At 36.8% G+C, this 20,183-nt stretch overlaps 1 protein-coding gene and 1 non-coding gene across 2 annotated transcripts; one reads left to right on the top strand and one right to left on the bottom strand.

The window, feature by feature from the left end:
* Positions 1 to 9,187: 9,187 nt before the first annotated feature.
* Positions 9,188 to 14,304, bottom strand: LOC136218691 (uncharacterized). The gene is made up of 4 exons (XM_066005746.1): positions 13,066 to 14,304; positions 12,729 to 12,876; positions 10,318 to 11,874; positions 9,188 to 9,813 (listed from the first exon to the last, which is right to left on the bottom strand). The coding sequence occupies exons 1-4, from the start codon at positions 14,302 to 14,304 to the stop codon at positions 9,188 to 9,190; spliced, it is 3,570 nt and encodes a 1,189-aa protein (XP_065861818.1).
* Positions 13,832 to 13,938, top strand: LOC136216209 (small nucleolar RNA R71). The gene has a single exon (XR_010683200.1). It is a non-coding gene; the product is annotated as a small nucleolar RNA R71 (small nucleolar RNA).
* Positions 14,305 to 20,183: the final 5,879 nt, after the last annotated feature.

Genomic DNA, 20,183 nt, shown 5'->3' with positions numbered 1-20,183 from the left:
GTCTGGTCGAAGAATCGTTGACTCAGCTCAAGCTCTTATCCAGGATATCCACCAAACAAGTACCAATACCGCTGGGTCAGTTACTATTGAGCCAACTCAGCTTTCGTCTGTCACTCAGCTTCTTACTGAGATCAAAGGTCTGAAGGATCTTCTGAGTGTCATGACATCATTACAATCTCAACAGCCTAGGCAGGACTCTATAACAAAGCTGGCCGAACTCCAGCTGACCATGGTAAACCACATGAACTCACTATAAGGGCAGATTCATCAATTGTCAGCTGCGAACTCCGCATATGCCACTTCTGCCGAAGTTCATCATCTCTTCAGCCAGCTTCATACTGAGCAAGAGAAAACAAATCACCAACTTTCTTCCTCCTTCCAATGCTCCATTGAGCAAATTAGCGAGGCTGTGCGTCTGCTGAACTTAAGCAAGCAAGAGATGGACACTGACCAGCTCAAAACAAACGAGATACTCAAGTACTCTCGAGTAACTTTCAAGCACGTGCGCCATACCAACACTCAGTGTGAGTATTTTGATTCATCTTTGCTGAAGATGTTTCATCAAGCTTTTGCAATGCTCACGGACAGCATACACTGGGTTGCAAAGGCTCAAGCATATGTTCTAAGTATGCTGAGTGCTGCTGATGTCAGGATTCCTCGCGCTATTTTGGATGATGGTGTTCCCATCTTTGATGGCATAAATACAAGCACACACAAGCTGAAGGCATTCTCTAAATGCCTAACTAAAGCTGCCATTGAAGACACTTTCATTGCTCCTCCTGCTGATGGTGGCAAAACGGGGGAGCAAGTACAAGCTCAAGGAACCCAGCATTCAGAAGAAGCTTCAGGTAGTCAGCAAAGACAAAAGGGAAAGGGTAAAGCTAAAGAGCATGAAGCACAACTCAACTACAAGAAGAAATAGCTTTAGCTTTACTAGGACTGACTAGATGTCGTTTTGTTAAATCTTGTAGTCTTTCCCTTGTGTACTTTTGGTGTGCTGACCCTGAATACAAAACTTTGATGCATCTATCTTTTTAAATTAACCAATCTTATGTGATGCTTACTTACGTTTTGTATTGAATAGTTAATCGCATCTTCACTAAATCAACTGTGCTACTTGTCTACATTGCTTTATGATTGCATGCTGTGTTGATCAAAATGTTGACCGCCTTTACATGTCTTCTTAAACACATTGAACAAAGAAATACTCAGCGCTCTCTGATATACAAATCTTCCGCATAAACTGAGTTAAATAGAATATGTTCCATGAGCTGACCTAATTCTGAAAACTGACCTTAGACTTACTTGAATTGTTTAAAGTAAATCTAAGTCAGCCGCTCAACCCTTACGGGGGAGTATACTGAGTAAGATAAGGTCAACTATCATGGGGGAGCTCAACACTGAGTTCTTGAGGTGAATATTTTTGCCAACATCAAAATGGGGGAGTTTGTTGAAACACCTTTCCACATGATTTTGATTTGACAAAATTATTTAAGTAATGATAAAAATATTCTAACACATTAAATTTAAATGCTTTGATTTATTACACTAATGTGTTTGTTCAATGTTGAGTTTAATTGTTTACAAGACATTAAGATTAAAAAGCCCAAAGGCCCTTAAAGTGGAAGTCAAGCCCAAGTCAACACATCAAGACCATTCGGCCCAAGAGTTCAAAATGAAGCCGTATCAAGCAAAACGATGATTCAGCGAAAGAAGGATCGAGAAGCCTTCGAAGCAAAAGCTTCAAGTGGAAGCTGCTGAGTTGGACGCCAATGCAGTCTGGACAGCGCCAGACAACGTTCAACTTCCAGACAAAGTATTTCTACTTTGGGAAAAGTTCAAAAGGCGCAGGAAGCTATCTCGTGGACTTTACCTTAAATGTCGAAACATTCTGTTTCAAGGATGAAAAGCTGCCGTGGATAGAAGATGCAAGAATCCTATTGGCCAACGACGCTGAGCACGCCCAAAGTGACAACGACAGGAAGCCGTTTCCCTCAAACGGTTATTTTGAAATTCGAAATGACCAGGTGCCTCAAGTGTCACTATATAAAGGCCATCCATTTGCTTTAATCGATGCAGATCTTCAATTAGTCGAAACGCTGACCAAATTCATACTTGAAGTTTCTGTGAGAAAAGCAAAGCAAATACCTTACACCAATTTCTATATTATTGTGTAAAAGTCCAGAGTGATTTTCAATCATCTAAAGTGTCTTAGCAATTGTTGTTTAGGGCAAACACTTTATCATTTCTAGAAGAATAGAAAGGAGAGGCTGAGTACTCGGTTATAGTACTCAGCGGTAGATATAGGAGTGAGTAGAGGTATAGAGGAAGGTACTCTTGTTATACTCAGCTTCTATCTCTAAAAGGTTTCGTGCTCTACCTTTAAAGAGCTCAGTAGAGAATTCAAAAAGCTCGGAACGAGTTCCGGGGACTGGACGTAGGCGGAGAGGCCGAACCAGGATAAGTCTGCTGAGTAATATCTTTCTAACCCTTAAACTCCTTTAATATATATTGCTTGCTATAAAACTGACTAAGTAAAGAACTCACGCTGAGTTAAGTCTACTAAGAAGCTGAGTTCAGGAATAGACTCTAAGTGCTATTTCCTGACTCAAGTAAAGAAGCAGACTTAGTCACAAGTTGACTAAGCTTGTGTCTTGAATCTACTTAGTGACGCTGTGTAAACCTTTTCATAAGAAAAGAAGTCAGCCTTAACGGACAAAATTTTAAATAGTTCCTATCCCCCCCTTGGAACTAACCTGTCACGTTATAAGGGACCAACACTGAAGACCATAGATTTAGAGGATGTTTGATTTGATTCCCTTCTAGATAGATTTCTTTGTTAAACATATTTGATAGACATTGAATGATGAATAAATTGCGACCTTGCGGACTGTTATTATTTTATTGCAAACAGAATAGCGGCTATAAGCCAGCTTTACAATTTTCAAATTAAAATTGCTTTGCATTACATCAAATACATATTGCCTATATCCTATGGCTGATTCTCCCTTAGTTCCCAAAAGGTGGGATAGAATTTCTTGAGGTACTTTCCATTGATGAACCTCTTATGTGGCTCCCCTTGCAAGCTGGCTAACCAATAAGAGTTTCCTTTTAGAACTTGGAAGACTTTGAATGGTCCTTCCCAATTTGGAGACAATTTCCCATATGCTCTATCTTTACTCCCAACTAGTAAGATGAGTTTCCAAACCATGTCTCCTTCTTCAAAGGTCTTTTTCTTTACTCTCTTATTGTATGCTTTGGTTACTTTCTTTTTCTGGGCGATCATTCGATCAAGTGCTTGTATTCTAGCTTCATCAGATTCTTCAAGTTCCATCATCATAGCTTCTGTGTATTCTGCTGGAGTGAGTTCATTTTGTCTGGCTACTCTAAGGGACGACACTACTACCTCCATAGGAAGCACAACATCATGTCCATATGTTAATGAGAAAGGACTAACGCCTGTGGCACTCCTTTTTGATGTTCTGTATGCCCATAAAGTTTCTGAAAGTAAGACGTGCCATTCCTTGGGATTATCTTCGATCATCTTTTCAAGGATGTTGATAAGAACTTTGTTGGAGGCCTCAGCTTGACCATTAGCTTATGGATAATGAGGAGTAGAGTGCAACAACTTGATTCCATAATCTTTCATAAAATCCTTCATGTCATCTCCGGTGAACATGGTTCCTTGGTTTGTGGTAATTGACTGAGGGATCCCGTACCTGTGAATGATGTTCTCCTTGATGAACTTCACAACATCTCTCTGGTCCACTTTCTTCATTGGTAAGGGCTCCACCCATTTTTTGAAGTAGTCTGTTGCCACGATCATAAAGTTGTGCCCTTTTGATGATGCAGGATAAATTTTCCCTATCAAATAAATTGCCCATCCTCTGAAGGGCCACGGCTTGACGACTGCGTGCATCTCATCTGCATGAACTCTTTGAATCTACCCTTTATCTTTGGCATTGGCGGCATCCTTTTGCATAAGACATACAATCCTTCACCATAGATGGCCAGAAGTACCCATGTCTCCTGATGAGTGATGCGCCTCACGACAATCGCACCGCAAGGCTCACTAAGGGATAAGAGCACCCCGTCATTATCAAGTAATAAAATCTGAACAAGTCCATGTATCGAATCCATAGGATTTATTCCTGCAAGTATCGAGCTATTTGGTCTCAGGTGTTATCTAGGCTATGGGTTTAAATTTACGCTTAATATGTATATATATATATGAATGATATAATGTTAAGTTTGTTGATTACGAACCAATGTAATTACCCGAAGGAACACAAGGTGATACGATAATAATGAAAATAGATTATTTAGACAACAGAATTAAAACCTAATCTAAGTCACTTGTGTCCGAGGCGATTGACAGGTCTGTCGAAGCCCGACAAAATAGATTTATAATTTTTTACTGATTTCCCTATTGGACTACAATTTGATTTGTAGTAATAGTAAGACCAGGTCGAATCCCAAGAAAACAATTAACCTCTTAATTCAAATGAGCAAATAAAATAAAAAGGGGGGTTTTGATTTTTGATGGATTGATTAAATCAAATTAAACAAGTAAAGTAAATTGGAATTCAATAATGAGAAAAACCTGATTCAAGAGATTGGGTTCATTGGGTGTTCGTTGATCCTTGGTTTAAATGATAAACAAATGAAAATTCAAATCTTTGATTAAAGAGTATGAGGATTACCTAATTCACTCTTTCACTTTCTCTTAATTTATTAATTTAAATGAAGCATCTAAATCAACCTAGTTATTAAGAAAAGGGAATGAAACATATCCAATTTATCAATAACCACATTAGGATTAAGAAAGTTTATCAAATCAATTCCTATTGAGAGGAACGTCGACAAACAATAGCAATTGGCTGAATTTTCTTCCCAATCAATCTCAAGCAAAAACTCAATTACTCAAGATCGATTTTTGCTACTTGATGTAATTCATTCAAGACAATTACGGATCAAGAATAAATACTTAGCAATAGAAGATCGAATACGATTCAATAATCATAAAAAGAATTGAAGAAGAAAATCAGAACTTGAATTAATACTTGAAGAAATTAATACATAAAACCTCACAACTTTCAACCTAATGAAATCCCTCTTGAATCAGAAGATGAAACTTAGCTACTCATAATGAAAACAGTTCAACAATACAATTGAAAAACTGTAAAACCTAGTTCCCTCTCTAAGGAATGTTAAGCCTCTATTTATAGGGGGAAAACCCTAAGAAGAAAGACTAAAATATCCTTAAGAGATAAGGAAAGAAACTAAATCTCTAATTAATTAATGATTAAATAGAGATAATAGGAAATATTCAAATCCTAACTAAAATAGAATACAATTAAATAAGATAATAGCCCAAAATCAAATCTGAAAATATCTTCTTATCTCTTCCAAATTCGTCCAGCCACGTGCCCACGCCTTAACTGAAGTTGGCTGCTGTTTCTCAATCACAGCTGAGACAGGATGTGCCCACGCCTTAACTGAAATTGGCCTCTGATTTGCAAATACTCCAAAATGCTCCAAAAGGCCACTAATTTCCAGATTTTTCACCAAACATCGAAACTTTCTCCCAAAACGAAATATGAAACAAAAACATCAATTAAACACCAACTGTTTCCAAATTACATAGAATAAGATAGAAAGCAACAAGACTAAAATGGTCTTGTCAAACTTCCCCACACTTAAACTATGCTTGTCCTCAAGCATATAGAACATCCAAAACTCAATTAAGAACTATCTACACGATCTCACTAGTGAGTATGCATCAAGAATTTCCATTAAGAAAAATGACTCATAGGCAAGTAATCTAAGCATTTGGTTTTAATAGAGAAAACAAACATTTAACTTCTTTCAACACTTTCCTTAGAATCAAAGCACACAATTTAACTCTTTCACAAGGGGAATTCACTCTATTAACTCAAAGTGTTTAGGGTAATCAATAAGCACTCGAATCAAAACATAAACATGCCATTACCATAAGTTTGCTCAAAGATCAAATCGCCACCACTTGGAATGAAAGTATGCAATCAATCAACGGGTCTTTGTTCAAGGTTGTAACGGGGCTTAGGTAAGGGTGTGAAAAGAAAGGAAATTTTGGGCGAAAATAAGAATAGTAAGCCAAAGTAAATAACGTGAGTCTGCAATTAACGAAAATGACAATTCAGTCCCTTTTTTTCTTTTTTTTTTCTTTTTTAAGGTAACAAGACACGACTAAAATAAGGAGATAACTTTAAGAAATAAGCTACTGATAATAAGTGTTCAAGCATAATGAGGATATTGGAATGATGTTTGAATGCTTGACACTTCATATAGGAAGAGTAACATGAAACAAGTTCTTGTAGGATGAACTTTGTTTATTTATTTATTTATTTTTCTTTTTTTTTTGACATAACATTAAAAGAAGGGGGTGGTGAAAAGTTCACCCCACCTATGCTAATAGTTGACTGAAAATATTGATAATTGCAGAGAAAGGATTCGACTTACTAATTCTTAAAAAAATGGGGTAATTTATAAGGATAAAAGTGAAAGGGAAAAGGATGAAATGAGGTGTGTCAATGAAGGAAAAAGGCTAGAGGCTCAAAAGGGCTAACTAATGGACAAGAGTAGGGTAGGCTATTTAAGAATTCAAAAGTGGCTATACCTAAATGCCCAAATCATTTTGAAAGCACACAATCATCTATGTGGTCTTGAAATGCATCAAATAGCAAATTCTAGAATGAACAAGTTATGTTTGATTAAACACACAACAAGAAATATGGAGCAATAAGTGATAAATTGCTCAAAAGGCTCAAAAGCTCACATATGTTATAGAGTTAAATCTTGCACTTTTTCATCCAATTCCAATGTTAAAAATAGCAAAAATGCCCAAATTTTTTTGAAGAAAAACTACTTTGATACTTGCCTTCATCAATCATCAAAACTTAAATTTGAAGAATGCATATCACGTTAAAAATTAATGCAAAACAGTTGTATAAAAGAGAAATGGGGTTCCAAAACTTGTTTTGACTTCTTTTTTTTTTGGAAACATTTAAGCAATTGATGCAGATGTTGGTTACAATCAATGATTTCCCTCCCCACACTTAAAATCTACATTGTCCCCAATGTATGCATAAGCAAACGGCTCAGAAAGATAAAGATAGAGATATAGAAAACGTCCCTTAACTGAGCCGATGCCGATAACAGATCAAAGAGTTGGTGGAGGAGGTGGAGCGAAACCCAAAAAAATTACAAAGCTCTTCCACAATGTGAGTTAGTTTCCTGACTTCATCATTCAGTTCTTGATTTTGAGTCAATAATTTCTGAATATCCGAACTCGAAGACGAAGAAGGCTCACCATCCTCAAAAACATTGTCACTTTCATCTACTCGCTTCCGCTTGGCGATTTTCTTGGGTTCCCCATAATCCCCAGATGGGAAGAAAGCAGAAGGTTCCTGCGCAGAAGAAACTAAACCCATCCTGTACAGACAATCAATATTAAGAGGTTCCATATCACAAGCTATATGCAAATCATTTTTCTCAAGACTGAACAACTTTAAATTGATGGCCAAGTGAGTGATAATTGAACCAAGGATTAAATTGCGAGAATTAGTTATAGCCGACTGAAATTGGTTAGCTAACCAACATCCCAAATTAACCTTAATACCTTTTGCCATACACCAAATAAAATATAATTCAGTTTTAGAACATAAGCTTGAACTATCCTTATGACCTGAAAAATTAAACGCTAACAAGCAATGAACATATCTCCACACAGGTTCAATAAAGTAAGAATCCTTGTTTGCACTTGCCCTATACAAACTCTTATCCGAAGACAATTCTTTCCAAGCATTAATAGGTTCGAAATTTCCAAAATCAACAACTGGCTGCTTATAAATTTCAGTTTTAGCAAATGCTTTGTCAATGAAACCCAAGGCTAAATTGAATTCAGTAACTGAATATTTAAATTCACGTCCCAATAATCTAAATTGAATAACCCTAGGACTATCCAAATCAAAATTAGCAGGTTTGTCAAACTGAAATGTAATGTAAAATTCTCTTGTTAACTCGATATAAGCAGGACAATTAATTGACAAGTAAATTTTCCAACAACTATCAGCAACCAAATCTTCAAAAGACTCAACCAAGCTAAAATATTCAAGAGTAGCATAATCGACATACTTGCAAGGAAGTACAGTTTTAGATTGAATCAAAGCATATCGATTTCTCCTAGCCTGAGTTGAGAAAGAAAGGTTACCTTTAAGAGCTTTTTCCGAAGGGGGAAGAATAGCCTTACTTTTTTGCATTTTTGATCTGCTAGTAGGAGGAATTTTAGAACCTTTTCCTTTGGCTTTCTGCTTGTGACTGGAAGAAAAGACTGCTCTGATCACGTCCTCAGATGGGTCCTCCGGTGTTGCTGATTTTTGTGGCGAAGGGGCGAACGGAACATTGATTTTCATTGTTCTAGCGGCGCGCTTCCTTCCCATGACTGTAAGGAGGGTAGAGAGGGGAAGAGAGGAGAAAGAAAAACCGCTAAACCCTTATTATGGTGATCGGGGATGAAACGAGAACGGCGAAAGAAAAAAAATCTCTGTTAGTCGCCGCTGCTGTTGAATCGCCGTTGCACAAGAAGTCGAAGAAAAAGAAAGCAGTAGTTTAGGTTAGAAATTGGGTATGACACTTATCTCCTCAACTTGTGTTTTATTATAATTAATTTACAAGTAAAAGAACATGGTCTTTTATTGTTTGAATAAAACAAAACCAAAACATCACTTTACGATTTTTTTATTATTTATTATTTTATTTATTATTTTATTTTTTTTCAACCTTCTTTTCATAATAATGATATAAATAAATAAATTAAAAAAAATAAAATAAAAAAAATGGTAGAGAAAGAAAACAAAAAGGGACAGAGACTAATTTTGCTTAAGTCGTGGGCACGTCAATCGTCAACGCACTTATACAATAACAGCTGTAACCAGTTTTTCATAAGCCATGGGCACGGTTAAAACAAAATTGGGTTCTGCTTCTATTTGACCAAAAGGTTATAATTTGACACGTGGTCACGGCTTAAACGAAATTAGCCCCTGAAATTCAAACCAAAAATTATCAATACTAAAAAAAAAAATTTAATGGGTTGCCTCCCAAGAGCGCAATTATTTAACGTCGCTATGCTCGACGAACTCCCTTTTTTTTAATTTTTCTCATAATGTGGGATTCCCACACTCATCTCCGACTCTCGTTCCTCTTTGAAACCTTCATGGAACACCTTCAAGCGATATCCATTTACCTTGAAAACTTTATTCGTCTCGAGACTCTTGATCTCAACTGTACCATAAGGAAAAATGTTAATCACAACAAAAGGACCAATCCAACGAGAACGTAACTTACCGGGCATGAGTTTTAATCGAGAGCTATATAATAAAACTTTTTGTCCGATTTGAAATTGTTTTCTCAAGATCATACTATCATGAAACAACTTCGTCTTCTCCTTATAAATTCTCGAATTCTCATAAGCTTCCAAATGTAGCTCCTCAAGTTCTTGCATTTGCAATTTTCGATTTACACCGGCTAGCTCCATATCCAAGTTACATCTCCGTATTGCCCAGAATGCTTTGTGCTCAAATTCCACTGGTAAATGGCAAGGTTTCCCGAACACTAACCTGTAGGGAGACATCCCTATTGGTGTTTTATACGCGGTCCGGTAAGCCCAAAGTGCATCTTCAAGTCGCAAACTCCAATCTTTTCGTCCCGGATTGACCGTTTTCTCTAAGATAGATTTGACCTCTCGATTTGATACTTCAGCTTGCCCATTTGTTTAAGGATGATAGGCAGTGGATGTTCTATGATTTACCCCGTACTTTTTCAACAAGACCTCAACTGAGCGATTGCAAAAGTGACTCCCTTGATCGCTTATGATGGCTTTCGGAACTCCAAATCTACTGAAAATGTTAGACTTGATAAAACCTATAACAGCTTTAGAATCGTCAGTTTTGGTGGCTTTAGCTTCCACCCACTTTGATACATAATCGACAGCTAAAAGTATATAAACATACCCACAAGATGACGGAAAAGGACCCATGAAATCGATGCCCCATACATCAAAGATATCACAAACAAGCATAGGTGTTTGAGGCATTTCATTACGATTAGAAATATTTCCGCTAATTTGGCATCGTTCACAACTTTTGCAAAACATGTATGCATCTCTAAACAATGTTTCCCAATACAAACCACAATCCAAAACTTTCCTAGCTGTTCTTTTGGGTCCAAAATGACCACCACATGCAAGATAATGACAGAAATTTAAAATTGATGCATGTTCATTTTCAGGTACACAACGTCTAATTACTTGATCCAAACAAAATTTCCACAAATATGGTTCATCCCACACATAATATCTTGCCTCTCTTTTAATTTTTTCTTTCCTAGAACGACTCATATCAGTTGGAAACTGTCTAATAACCAAGTAATTAACTATATCAGCATACCATGGAAGCAAACCTTGCACTTCGAATAATTGTTCATCAGGAAAGTGCTCGGAGAGAGGGAGAGGTTCTTCTTGGATGATTCTACTCAAATGATCTGCTACTGAATTTTCAGATCCCTTCCGATCCTTAATCTCCAAATCGAACTCTTGAAGTAGGAGAATCCATCTTATCAACCTTGGTTTAGACTCCTTCTTTGCCAAAAGATATTTCAATGCTGCATGATCAGAAAACACAATTACTTTAGAACCCAACACATATGATCTAAATTTATCTAAAGCAAAAACAATAGCCAAAAGCTCTTTTTCTGTTGTAGAGTAATTTCGTTGTGCATCGTTCAAAGTCCTTGAGGCATAATAGATGACATGGTTCTTCTTATCAATTCGTTGTCCCAAAAAAGCTCCGATTGCATAGTTGCTTGCATCACACATGATTTCGAATGGTTCATCCCACTTTGGTGGTTGAATGATGGGAGCAGTTGTTAGCAATGACTTCAACTTATCAAAGGCTTCCTTGCACTCTTCTCCAAACTCAAACTTCACGTCTTGCTTCATCAAGTTAGACAAAGGTTGGGCTATCTTCGAAAAGTCTTTTATAAACCTTCGATAAAAACCTGCATGTCCAAGGAAAGAACGTACTTCCCTAACATTTGTAGGGAAAGGTAAGCTAACAATTAAATCAATTTTAGCTTTGTCAACTTCAATTCCCTTAGACGAAATCACATGCCCCAAAACGATTCCTTGATTGACCATAAAATGACATTTCTCATAATTAAGCACTAAATTAGATTCAATGCATCGTTTCAGTATTTTAGCCAAATGGTTTAAACAACTATCAAAAGAATCACCATAAACAGTAAAATCATCCATGAACACTTCGATGCATTTTTCAATATATTCAGAAAATATACTCATCATACAACGTTGAAATGTTCCCGGAGCATTGCAAAGTCCAAATGGCATCCTTCGATAGGCAAATGTTCCAAATGGGCATGTAAACGTCGTCTTCTCTTGGTCTTCTTTGTCAATAACGATTTGGTAATAACCTGAAAAACCATCAAGAAAACAAAAGAATAAGTTTCCAGCCAACCTTTCCAACATTTGATCAATAAAAGGAAGAGGAAAATGGTCCTTTCTAGTAGCCGCATTTAGCCTTCGAAAATCAATACACATTCTCCACCCGTTTTGCACTCTTGTAGGCACCAACTCATTATTTTTATTTCTTACCACTGTGATTCCCGTTTTCTTTGGCACAACATGAACGGGGCTCACCCATTTGCTATCTGAGATGGCATAGATTATCCCTTCATCCAAAAGCTTGATGACCTCTTTCAACACTACCTCTTTCAATACCGGATTGAGTTTTCTTTGTGGCTCCCTCACTGGTTTTGTATCTTCTTCTAAGAAAATTCGATCCATGCAAACAGATGGGCTAATGCCTTTAATGTCGGCTAAAGTCCACCCAATTGCCTTTTTATGCTCTTGAAGAACTTTATCAAACTTTCTTCTTGCTCCGTGCTTAGACCTTTTGCAATTATCACCAGAAGTGTCTCCTCTTCTCCCAAATAGACATACTTCAAATGATCTGGTAAATCTTTCAATTCAAGCCTTGGAGCCTGCAAAATTGAAGGTAGCATTTTCTTGTAAGTATGAGGTATTTCAATATCAGATTTTTCTATACCTTTTTGCACCTCCTTCAATGAATTATCACTTCTTTGTTCATCTTCTTCTAACTCACTTAGACTATTTTTTGCTTGAAAATTTTCCTGCACAAGTGAGTCAATTACATCAACATGATAAACAGCATCTGAATTTTCTGGGTACTTCATGGCATCAAAAATATTAAATTTTACAATCTCTCCGTCAAATTCTACGGAGAGAGTACCCTCATGAACATCAATCTTTGTTCTTGCTGTTTTCATAAATGGCCTTCCAAGTAACAAAGGTGCTGAATTTCCATATGTATCATTCTCCATCTTCAAAATATAGAAATCCACCAGAAAAATCAATTCATTCACCTGTACCAAAACATCTTCCACAACTCCTTCCAGATAAGAGTTAGAACGATCAGCTAATTGAATCACTACCCTAGTTTCTTTCAAAGGTCCCAAATTAAGAGCATTATAAATAGAATAAGGCATTACATTTATTGATGCTCCTAAGTCTAGCATGGCATGTTCAATTCGTTTATTCCCAATAACACAAGGCATTGTAAACATGCCTGGGTCCTTACATTTAGTAGGTAGACTCTTTTTAATCACAGCTGAAACATTTTCCCCTACTCTTACTCTTTCATCAATTTTCAATTTTCTCTTATTTGTGCACAATTCCTTAAAAAATTTAGCATACTTTGGAATTTGCTTGATAGCATCAATGAGTGGAATGTTTACCTCTACCTTTCGAAAGGTTTCAAATACCTCTATCTCATATTCTTCCTTTTTTTATTTCACCAATCTTGAAGGAAAAGGGGCCAATTTAGATGGAATTAATGGAATAGGAGCAGATTTTACCTTAGGATCTTCCTTGGGTACAATTGGTGGCTCCTCTTATTTCTCTTCTCTTTTTGGAGGTGAAGTTGATTGAACTTCCTTCCCACTTCGCAATGTGATTAGAGAAGCATTTTCCTTTGGGTTCTCCATAGTTTGGGAAGGCAATTTTCCAGAATTTTGTGCCTCCAATTTATGAACTGAGGTAGCTAATTGAGTCATTTGACTTCCCAAATTCTGAATTTCTGCCTCCATTTTCTGTTGAAATTTAAAAGTACTTTCAGCTAGGGTTTTAACAATGTCTTCTAAAGGCATACCTGAGTTAGAAGTTGAAGGTCTGGATGGTCCTTGCACTTGAGGTGGTCGATTATATGACTGGTTTTGCAACCTTGGCTGTCCTCCTTGATTTCCATAATTAAAATTTGGATGATCCCTCCATCCCGAATTGTAAGTGTTGGAATAAGGGTCATATTTGCGTTGTGGTTGTCCTGGAAATCCTCCAATAGCATTTGCTTGTTGGAAATCTTCTTGTAATGATGGACACTCATCAGTATGATGTCCCACATTTGAACATACTCCACATACCTTTTCGGGTTGCACTTTATCTGCAGCAATTTGACGAACCAAAGCAACTAATTCAGTAAACTTATTTTCAATGTTAGAATTACTTACCTCATTAACTTGTTGGGTCGTTTTGCTTGATCTTGTTCCGAATTGTTGGGATTTTTCAGCCATAGTGGAGATTAATTGTCTTGCCTCATCGGGTGTCTTATTCACCAACGCTCCTCCACTAGCTGCATCAATCATGCTTCTATCAATTGGAGCCAATCCTTCATAAAAATATTGGATTAGGAGTTGTTCAGGTATTTGATGATGTTGGCAACTAGTGCAAAGTTGCTTGAACCTCTCCCAATATTCATATAAGGTCTCTCCAGAAGTTTGTCTAATTCCACATATCTCCTTTCTAATATTCGCTGCACGTGAAGATGGAAAGAATTTCTCAAGAAATAACCTTTGCATTTCTGTCCATGTCGTGATAGATCCTGATGGAAGATAGTACAACCAATCCTTAGCCTTATCTTTTAAAGAAAAAGGAAAGGCTCGTAGTTTAACTTGCTCTTCGGTTACTCGTTCGGGTTTCAAACCGGAACAAACGACATGAAATTCCTTCAAATGTTTATGAGGATCTTCACCTGTAAGACCATGAAAAGAAGGGAGTAAGTGAATTAATCCAGATTTAAGTTCAAAAGGCACCTCTGGATTTGGGAACTCAATGCAAAATGATTGGCGATTTAAATTGGGTGCTGCAAAGTCCCTTAATGTTCTATTTCCAGCCATCGTCTCTTCCTCACTTTGAAAAACAAAATTTTCTCTGATTTCTTCAAAATTTTCTAAAGACGATGAACAAACACTCCTTTGTTTTGTTTCTTTTCTTAACCTCCGTATTTCTTTTTCTATTTCTGAAATAAATGTTCGTTCACTTCCACGGAAGGTGCGGGTCATAAAAAAGTATCAAAAACAAAGGAAAATGAATCAAGAAACTAAATTGTTCCTCGACAACGATGCCAAATTTTGACGGGTCTGTCGAAGCCCGGCAAAATTGATTAATAATTTTTTACTGATTTCCCTATTGGACTACAATTTGATTTGTAGTAATAGTAAGACCAGGTCGAATCCCAAGAGAACAATTAACCTCTTAATTCAAATGAGCAAATAAAATAAAAAGGGGGGTTTTGATTTTTGATGGATTGATTAAATCAAATTAAACAAGTAAAATAAATTGGAATTCAATAATGAGAAAAACCTGATTCAAGAGATTGGGTTCATTGATCCTTGGTTTAAATGATAAACAAATGAAAATTCAAATCTTTGATTAAAGAGTATGAGTATTACCTAATTCACTCTTTCACTTTCTCTTAATTTATTAATTTAAATGAAGCATCTAAATCAACCTAGTTATTAAGAAAAGGGAATGAAGCATATCCAATTTCTCAATAACCGCATTAGGATTAAGAAAGTTTATCAAATCAATTCCTATTGAGAGGAACGCCGACAAACAATAGCAATTGGCTGAATTTTCTTCCCAATCAATCTCAAGCAAAAAGTCAATTACTCAAGATCGATTTTTGCTACTTGATGTAATTCATTCAAGACAATTACGGATCAAGAATAAATACTTAGCAATAGAAGATCGAATACGATTCAATAATCATAAAAAGAATTGAAGAAGAAAATCAGAACTTGAATTAATATTTGAAGAAATTAATACATGAAACCTCACAACTTTCAACCTAATGAAATCCCTCTTGAATCAGAAGATGAAACTTAGCTACTCATAATGAAAACAATTCAACAATACAATTGAAAATCTATAAAACCTAGTTCCCTCTCTAAGGAATGTTAAGCCTCTATTTATAGGGGGAAAACCCTAAGAAGAAAGACTAAAATATCCTTAAGAGATAAGGAAATAAACTAAATCTTTAATTAATCGGTTTTGATATATGCAGCCCTTAGGGCTGCATATAAGCATTAAATACAAATAGAATATTCTTTTGTATTTTCAAGATGTTTATTTATTATGCATTGAACTTTTAAATACACCAAAATTCATTTAATGCAATCATAAATTCTTTTATGTTTTCTATATTTGTATTAATTTTTTATTTTTTAAAAAGATGTCTGCATTTATTATTTCAACAGATTATTTGTAACCGTGTTATTAACAGAATAAAAGTTACAAATAGCCTGTCGAAATAACACAGTTACAAATAATCTGTCGAAATGATAATGTTTAAGTCTGACAGATAAAAGTTACACACAAAAAACTGTATATAACCCGTCAAAATACAATTAACTGTATGCAGATACAAACATTATCATTTTGACAGGTTATTTATAACTGTGTTATTTCGACAGGTTATTTGTAACTTTTATTCTGTTACTATTACAAATAACCTGTCGAAATTACAAATAATCTGTCGAAATAACACAGTTACAAATAACCTGTTGAAATAATAAATGCAGACATCTTTTTAAAAAATAAAAAATTAATGCAAATATAGAAAATATAAAAGAATTTATGATTGCATTAAATGAATTTTGGTGTATTTAAAAGTTCAATGCATAATAAATAAACATCTTAAAAATACAAAAGAATATTCTATTTGTATTTAATGCTTATATGCAGCCCTAAGGGCTGCATATATCAAAACCGTTAATTAATTAATGATTAAATAGAGATAATAGGAAATATTCAAATCCTAACTAAAATAGAATACAATTAAATAAGATAATAGTCCAAAATCAAATCTGAAAATATCTTCTTATCTCTTCCAAATTCGTCCAGCCACGTGCCCACGCCTTAACTGAAGTTGGCTGCTGTTTCTCAATCACAGCTGAGACAGGACGTGCCCACGCCTTAACTGAACTTGGCCTCTGATTTGCAAATACTCCAAAATGCTCCAAAAGGCCACTAATTTCCAGATTTTTCACCAAACATCGAAACTTTCTCCCAAAATGAAATATGAAACAAAAACATCAATTAAACACCAAATGTTTCCAAATTACATAGAGTAAGATAGAAAGCAACAAGACTAAAATGGTCTTGTCAGCGATTAACCCTACCTATCCTCTTGAGGTACCTAGTTCGTGATTCCATTGTAAGGTCGAAACTAGCTCTAAGGCTCAGCAATTTGGGCTTAATCTTCTATAGGGTCGTCAATCCTATAGGCACTGACTAGGTCAGATTCAGCTCGCAATATGTGCCAACTTAATTTTGGGATTATCGAATGAGTTAAACCAATCAGACAAAGCGTAAGACAAAGAATCAAGCAATAAAACAATTGAACAAACAAAACTATGATATATATTAAAGATAAAAAGTATTGTCACAAAGATACAATGAGCCTAGGATTCATAACATGGATCAGAGGCTAGATAGAATATCAAAGAAGAAAAATCCCTTTCAGGAAACCTGTCTACCAATGCAGGCGTCTTCCTAGGACTTAAGGATGTAACTTGAGCAATCCTCAGTGAACGGAGCTTCGAAGGTGTCTTCAATGGAGGTTGAAGGAGATGGAGGAGGTGGAGAGGATTTCTCAAGGTGGAAGCTAGGTTTTTACAAAGATAAAAGATATCTAATTTACAATTGAAAAATCCTATTTATAGATGTAGTTTGAGTCCTAAACCTAACCAAGTTTGTTTCATGTTGTAGGTGGACAAGTCGTGGGCGAAACGTGGAGCCATGGGGCCGGGAATCAGTCAAAAGACTGATTCTCGAGGCGCAGCTCGCCGAGCTGGCCTCTAACAGCCAGCTCGACGCGAGCTGCGCACCAGCTCGCCGAGCTGGCCTCTAGTGGCCAGTTTGTCGAGCTGCTCGCCGAGCAGCTCCAGGGCTGCTCGCCGAGCAGCTCCTGGGCTGCTCACCGAGCAGTTAGACGAACTGGCCTAAAGAGGCCAGTTTGGCGGGCTGGAATGCCCAATTCACCGAGCGACTGTCGGGGGTCCCCGAGACGCGATTTTTTGCCCGAAATTGATGTAGTTTTATCCTGCACACGCACATAAACTCCAAACAACGTTAGTCTAAAGGCTAAATTGACCCACTAATCGCTAGATTTGAGTGAAAACTTCATTCGGTGCGACTATTAGTGGATCATTTAGCCATTATAAATAATTGGAAATTATCATACATGCTATTTTGTCAATATTTGCCCAAAAACAATCAGAAAGCGACCTCAAACTACAAAAGTAAATAAAACATATACAAAATCTAACTAATACGCACACATGCATAAAAATGCGAGAATTGCTCGCTTATTATAGGAAAACTAAACTAAACTAACCTAAAAACCGTACCTAAAGATAAGGGTTTTTGACCCCTATCAATAAGCCACTTCATCTTGATGCCTGCCTGATGAGCTCCATATACTCCTTCGTGGACTTGTTTCATAACTTCCATGCTGTCTGGAAATCCTAAGCATTTCAGCAAAAGTCCATCTACATTTTTGCGGTACAAGTCACCTTCCATCAATAAGAAATTCAATGCTCTAATCTTGAGGGAATAAGGTACTCGTCTTCTTGGGTTTGACAAATACTCCTTGATGGGACTCCTCAAGTCACTAGCTAGATTGACATCTGTATTGAATGTGTCCACTTGAATTCCTCTCTCCATTATGGAAGGATGTCTGAGCTTTTTGATCATTATCAACTTATGGGTGAGTTCTTCTGACATTTTTCAACCAGAGGATATTTGAGCTAGCTCATTAGCCTCACAGTTCATCTCCATGGGAACATAAAGAAAAGAGAAGTCATTGAATTCATGCAGTAGTTGAACAACTGCTGTATAATATGGCTCCAAGCTGAGACTAGTGCATTTGTATTCTCCTGATAGTTGCCTCAGCATGAGTTGGGAATCCCCTTGAATCAAAACATCATCTGCTCCTAACTCCCTCAAGATCTCCAGGCCAATGACCGCATCTTCATATTCAGCCTGATTGTTCGTACATTTGAAATCCAGGTTGAAAGACATTGTTGTTTTGGTTCCCATAGGGGATATAATGACTACTCCTACTCCTGCAGATGTCTCGGTGCTAGATCCATCAAATTTCAAAATCCAGCGGGATTTTTCAACACTGAAGATTGGTAGATCTTGATCTATTTCATCCTTCATATCAAGACAAGGGTGATCTGCAAGGAAATCTGCAAGTGCTTGCCCCTTCACTGATTTTTGAGGATAGTACACCAGAGTAAACTCTGCCAAAGCCAGCGACCACTTTCCAATCCTCCCAGTTATGAGTGACTTATTCAACATGTACTTGATCAAGTCAGTCTGAGATACCACCAACACCCTTGCCCCAATCATATAATGCCGCAGTTTGGTACAAGCAAAATACAATGTAAGACAGAGTTTCTCGATTGGTGAATATTTTACCTCAGTTGCATTCAAGAATCTACTCAAATAATATATTGCATGCTCATATCCTTTGGAATTGTTTTGTGCTAACAAGCATCCAATGGAATCGTGAGCGGCAGATAGATAAAGTTTCAGAGGTACACCTGGCCTTGGCGATATAAGTACAAGAGGTTCGCATAGATACTCTGGAAGGCTTGCTGATGGTGTTCCTCCCATTTGAATTCATCTTCCTTCTTTAACCGCAGCAAATCAGAAAATGTCTTAGATTTTCCAGCCAAGTTGGAGATGAACCTCCTGAGATAATTCAATTGCCCTAAGAACCACTGAAGCTCCTTTTTTGTTTGAGGGGATTTGGACTCTATGATCACCTTGGCTTTGTTCTGATCTATCTCCACGCCTCTTTGGTGCACCAGGAACCCAAGGAAGTTTCCAACTTTCACCCCAAAAGCACACTTGAGGGGATTGAGTTTTAGTTGATGCTCCCTCATCCTTTGAAAACCACATCTCAAGTGATCTATATGCTCCATTTCTTTTTTTGGACTTTATGACGATGTCATCAATGTAAACCTCAAGATTTTTTCCAATCATATCATGGAAAATGGCATTCATGGCTCTTTGGTAGGTAGCACCTGCATTCTTCAAGCCAAAAGGCATGACCAGCCACTCAAATGTCCCAATAGCACCTGGACACCGGAAGGCGGTCTTTGAAGTATCTTCTTCAACAATGGCGATTTGATTATATCCTGCCACACAATCTAAAAAAGATAAAAGTTCATTGTTAGCTACTGCATCCACCAACATGTCTGCCATGGGCATCATATACACATCCTTCGGAGTTGCTGTATTGAGATCTCTGAAGTCCACACAAACTCGTAGCTTGCCGTTCTTCTTTACCACCGGTACAACATTAGATAACCATTTGTTTGGCTCTTTCGTGGGAAATTGCGGGCGTGCCAGAGAATTATAGTATTCTCGTACTATGGAGTGAAATTGGGTGCGCTTTCTAACTTCTAAATATCAAACGATTGTAAGGAATAAAGAGACCGAAAATTCCTAAAGGGTTCGATTATCAAAACGATACCGACCTTACAGAAAATGATTGAAACAATAAATAAAATAAAATTGAAAGGAAATGATGTGCTGAACTTTAGATCTGAAAATTGAAACTAAGGGAATAACTAAGAATTGTAAAATACTGAAGTCTAGAGATAATTTGCTAGAGTTTTGGGTAGTTGTGTTGAGTTGTTAAGTTGTTAAGTTGGGCTGTTCTCATCGTGATTCCTTCTTTTTATAGATGTTGGAGGTA

Source organism: Euphorbia lathyris, chromosome 1 (genome assembly GCF_963576675.1).
Source record: "Euphorbia lathyris chromosome 1, ddEupLath1.1, whole genome shotgun sequence".
NCBI classification, from domain to species: domain Eukaryota; kingdom Viridiplantae; phylum Streptophyta; class Magnoliopsida; order Malpighiales; family Euphorbiaceae; genus Euphorbia; species Euphorbia lathyris.
Note: the sequence above shows the minus strand (reverse complement) of the source record. Positions and strands in the feature narration are given on the sequence as shown.

Bases quoted from the DNA above. Each gene is read 5' to 3' on its own strand.
- LOC136218691 (XM_066005746.1), bottom strand. From the start codon at position 14,304: ATGGCTGGAAATAGAACATTAAGGGACTTTGCAGCACCCAATTTAAAT. The intron at 12,877-13,065 runs GTTCAATCAACT...ACCTTTCGAAAG, and splicing joins CATTGCGAAGTGGGAAGGAA to GTAGAGGTAAACATTCCACT. The intron at 11,875-12,728 runs GTCTACCTACTA...TCTTAGAAGAAG, and splicing joins TTCAGCTGTGATTAAAAAGA to ATACAAAACCAGTGAGGGAG.